Genomic DNA, 5,000 nt, shown 5'->3' on the forward strand with positions numbered 1-5,000 from the left:
CCTGATTAGCCTGTGCGGACATGTACGTAAAGTGTCGAGCCAGATTAGCCTGTAAAGTCCGCACAGGCTATTCAGGGACGACACTTTACGTATAAACTGGATATTTGCTGAGAATATACTTTCTTTAAACTAAACATGCCATACAAGCGGCAAGTTTCGTCTCTGATTAGCCTGTGTGGACTGCACAGGCTAATCTGGGACGACACTTTACACACATGCATTAAACCCTGATTTCTCAGAACGCGGCTCGTAAATACCTCTCCGCCAATGGCCCAGGCCAGTATGTAATCCTGGCAATCAGGAACGGACTTGGTTTGGCCACATATCTCCGATTTGCCGTTTAACTGACTAACATACTGCGGATCCACCTTGCACCTCGACAACAGGATGTGGTGAACGTGTTTCTCGTTTCCGGGGGTGATAATAGGCTCGTACTGTAATGTTGACAATAGACGTATCTTGAATTGCGCTAGACATGGGAAACGTCCCCTAATGCCTAAGTGCAAAAACCCGTTTGATCATTGTATATACTTGATAATACGTGTCAATCTTACGATAATGATCGATATGGTATGTGGTTTGACATGGAATTTAACGGACCAGCTTTTTTTATACCGCCTGATTGGTTCCACATAACACACATTATATCATTCCGCGATACGTCCATGCGACGTCAATGAATTGAATGTGCACAATTCACTCGCGTGTGCGAGAACAATTTCAAAGCATTTGAATCACTTATAAGTAATGTTTTGTTTTAGTCATATCTCGATGGAGTTTAGATGCATACACATGTGAGTCACATATGTGTTTAGTACACAACGTAGGTTAGATTCCAGTTATCGTGTATCATCACTTGGACAAAGTTATGGCACTTACGAACACGTTCATTTTTAAGGGACTGTTTTGGAAGTTATTAACTGGTATCTTATTATAACTTCTATACATATTAATAAAAACTTTTTATTAGTAAATATAGATTACTTAAAGTAAGTATTTCAATTTTTTATTAAAAAGTAGTTCCTACCTTAATCATGTGGTGTTTACCGAGAGGGGGCATGATAAATGCTCGGCATTGGTAAGTAGTGGTGTCATTTGGAACCATGTACTGAAATTGAAATGTATGGTAAAACTACCTACGAAATAAAAAGAAGTGGTTTATATAGTAATGGTAGTAATGTAAAGCAATATCCAATAGGTCATGAACAATTCTACAATAATAAAACCATGTCTGATACGATTATATGAGTTATCAATCCATGTATGTCTTTACACCATCATTTTACCCCCCCCCCAAAAAAAACAACCTTAACTAATAAATAAATTCAATAAATAAATAAATACACCACGAAGTTAAAGTGAGTATACCACAGCAGACCATTTTAATAAACGCGATTATGCAGCAAAGTGATACTCTTTTATACGTTAACATGTATACAAAGATTAACGTATCCTTACGTTCAGATTAAGAAAATCGAAGTGCTTAATCTTCGTCTCCGGGATATTGCCATCCCCTTTATCTGGATTGAGCAGGAACAGGCTCTTGGTGCCCCGTGTGGTTCCGTGGTACAGTATGCGACCGTCGCTTTGTGGGTCTTCCGAGCTTAATGCGTATATCACGCGGTTTGTGCCATTTTGAAATGCATGGGAAAATCAACACACGCAAATCCTTACTATAGTGCTGCTGGTTTTGAAAATTGACATATGAAACAGTGTTGGGTCATATGGGCCATTATGAAAAATCAAAGCGCCAAAAGCGTTTAAAGAGGCCTTTTCACAGATTTTGGCATGTATTGAAGTTTGTCTTTAAATGCTTTATATTGATAAATTTAAACATTAGACCTAAAAAATCTCCAGTAAAAAAACAACAACAAGAATACAGTTAAATAAAGAAAGAAAAGTAACTCTCAACTGGGCTCGAACCACTGACCCCTGTAGTCCTGGAGTAAGAGATCTTTCGCTTAGACCACTCGGCAATCTGTGCTCATGATATGAGGAAATGTATGTTTTACTTAATATAAGCAATCCTCTTAGTTTCACAAAATATAACGACAACAACAGAACTTTTCAAATTTTTCAATCGTTTTGCGTTGCAACGCTTTATAATTTCAGGTTTTCAAATCGTCAAAAGATGCATACAATGGATATTAAAGAGCATGGTAAATGTTCAGTATTACTATTTCTTCACATATATCATAAATAAAACAAAAATTTGCGAATCGGAAACGATTTTTTTTAATTTTGTCAATTTACCTAAACGTGAAAAGGCTCATTTAACGACGTGTTTTTGAGATGCGTAAACTGAACGAAACTCAGTGTGGTACTGGGTTCTGTAGAAACTGTCGGTAGCGTAAATGCTGTGACGTTGTTCGTGATATGTGGAATTTTCAATGTTTACATTCAATATGTATCAATGTTTATAAATAATAAAGACTATGTAAATATGTATAATGGTGTTGCTTCATAGACATTTCGTATCAACTTTGTAGGTGTATTTGCTTAAATTTGATCCCCGCATTGTACTATATTGCACCTACACCTAGCATTTTGGATTAGGGGCACTGAATAGTTACGTTTATGTCTATGTCTTCAGCGTTGTCACACGTCTGTAGTTTCCGGACCATTTTCAGGACGGTACCAGCGCTCGTTTCCTCCGCGTGCAGAAGGAACCAGTCCTGCGACTTGTCTACTTCCGGCATGCGATGTCCGGTCGTGTGACGGTCCTGACAAAAAACTCCGATTATTTCATAAGGCTTTATACATATAGTTTGCATTTTCTTTTTCATTACATTTATCGTTACAACAGTTCGTTATTGATATCCTTAAATGTATGTTTTTGAATTGCCAAATTGTATACAAAAATGTGTACTAAAAACTTATAAATGGGCCGTGCTTTGTGAAGAAAGGTTTAATGCATGTGCAGCCCGCACATGCTCATCAGGGACGACACTTTTCGCTCTAATGATATTTTCGTTTAAAAAAGTATCCTCTTAGCAAAATTCAAGTTGAGGCGAAAAGCGTCGTCCCGGATTAGCTTTTTCCGGACTGCAAATGCTAATCTGGGAGGATACTTTACGCATAGCCTTAAACCCCCTTTTCACACAGCGCGGCGCAAATGCTGAAATGATCTTATTGTGGTGTCATCTGGGCTAACTGATATTTTAAAAACTGTATTTTCTGGTGAGTCTTTCTTTTGTTTTAAGACGTGTTTTAGAATTGCATACACGGTATGTTATGATATTTTAGCATTACCGACATGAGCGCGTCATCAAATGCATGTATCGAGCCACTTTAATCTCTTTGCTTCTGGTTACTGTTATTACTTGACCGATAGGGTACGCCGCAAATCAGTAAGGTCCCAAACGTAAGTTCGAACCACAATTCAAGTCATGTGTCTACATATAAACGTACGTTTTTATGTTTTTGTTTTTACTATCTTGATGTTCAACGTTGCACAGTGTACTATGACTGCAAAGATTATTTAAAACTTGTAGCAAGCTCTGTGAAACAATTAAATTTTATTGCAAGTTTTAACGTACCGAAAAGTGGGTATGTCCCTGATCAGTTACCCATCCTACGGCAACATCGCCGGGGAACATGTTTCCGTTTCTTGAAAAGCCAAGACCAATCCATCCTGCAATACGATCACAAAATCTCGGGGTACAGAAAAAAATGTAACACCCTTTGCAGTTTGGTTGAGACTCAAATATTCAAGCGGGCTAAACGTGTTGTATTTCAATATAAGCACATGTCTATTTCCTGTTATGCCGGTTCACAGACGTATATGAATAATACTAAATTAATATTTAAATATCTGAGCTTATGAAAGCGAAACATTATCAACAACAACAACATAAAAAGAGTGAAATCATCAAGCGTATCTAATAATACGTATGTTCTGTGACGCATTTTGTCAAAAAGGTTATGTATGCAATATTATTATAGTATAATCGTATTCGGGTTCTTTGTGTATTTCACAAATATGTTCAACGTATGCGCATAATTAGAAAAATATTCTATTCTATTCCGACGCAAAACCTGCATAATAATTGAAGAAGATAACAATTCACAGACTATATTTGAGTCGTCCCTATACATGTTGTTTTGTAATTGCTCGTGTGGTTGTCACAATACATTATTTGTAATCCCACATTCTACTCACCCTCACAGAATAAGGTTTTACATTATCTTTCTCTTTCAATTTCATCAACTCGAACACGATTAAATTATCATACGCTCGTACATTTTTATTCACTCGGACATTTTCATTCATTTGTACATTATCATTCATTCGTATATTATCGTTTACTCGTGCATTTTTTATTCACTCGTTCATTATCATTCACTATCACATTATCATGCACTCGTAAATTATCATCCACTCTTACTTTTTTGTGTAATCGGACATTTTCATTCACCTGTACATTTTCACTTACTCGCACATTATCATTCACTCGTACATTATCATGCATTGATACATTATCATTCATTCGTACATTGTAATACATGCATTGCACCCTAGGTTGCTTCAACTCGAACAATGTTCAAGAGGAAACGTGCAAACCTAATAAAGATTATTGGAGAAATATGACATATTTTGTGGTCCTTCTTTATTTCTTTTCTGTACACAATTTCATGGTTTCTACATAGATAAATGTGCTTAGCATTTTATTTTATCTTTATATTTCGTTTAAGTATTGCCATTGATGGTGCATTTAAAATTATTTATTTAATACAGAACAATTCGTAAATATATAAAATTCCAGGTGCTTGTCGAATGCATCTTTTTTATGTGAGCGTGGTTTTATAAGCATCGCCTAATATACGTGTATATAAATCTCCAATACTAATATAATATAATGATTGATAAAACATAATACTAAAACTCATATAATACTATACTCAAGAAAGTGAAAAACATAATTCAACAAACTATCATCACTAACCTTTCGTTTCCACATGCGCTTCAAACGTAATATGGGTACTGTTGAAATTCCAGA

At 36.0% G+C, this 5,000-nt stretch overlaps 1 protein-coding gene across 1 annotated transcript in view; it reads right to left on the reverse strand.

The window, feature by feature from the left end:
• LOC127870726 (DBH-like monooxygenase protein 1 homolog) overlaps positions 1-5,000 on the reverse strand; it is an 11,341-nt gene that overhangs the window by 6,142 nt on the left and 199 nt on the right. The window contains exons 1-6 of the mRNA XM_052413162.1: positions 4,947-5,000; positions 3,540-3,634; positions 2,574-2,723; positions 1,459-1,635; positions 1,028-1,108; positions 258-434 (exon numbers count right to left, since the gene is read on the reverse strand). The exon at positions 4,947-5,000 is cut by the window's right edge and continues 199 nt beyond it. Coding sequence (XP_052269122.1) covers positions 258-434; positions 1,028-1,108; positions 1,459-1,635; positions 2,574-2,723; positions 3,540-3,634; positions 4,947-5,000 — 734 coding nt within the window. The remainder of the gene's footprint in view (positions 1-257; positions 435-1,027; positions 1,109-1,458; positions 1,636-2,573; positions 2,724-3,539; positions 3,635-4,946) is intronic.

This window comes from Dreissena polymorpha, chromosome 3, assembly GCF_020536995.1.
Source record: "Dreissena polymorpha isolate Duluth1 chromosome 3, UMN_Dpol_1.0, whole genome shotgun sequence".
Lineage (NCBI taxonomy): Eukaryota > Metazoa > Mollusca > Bivalvia > Myida > Dreissenidae > Dreissena > Dreissena polymorpha.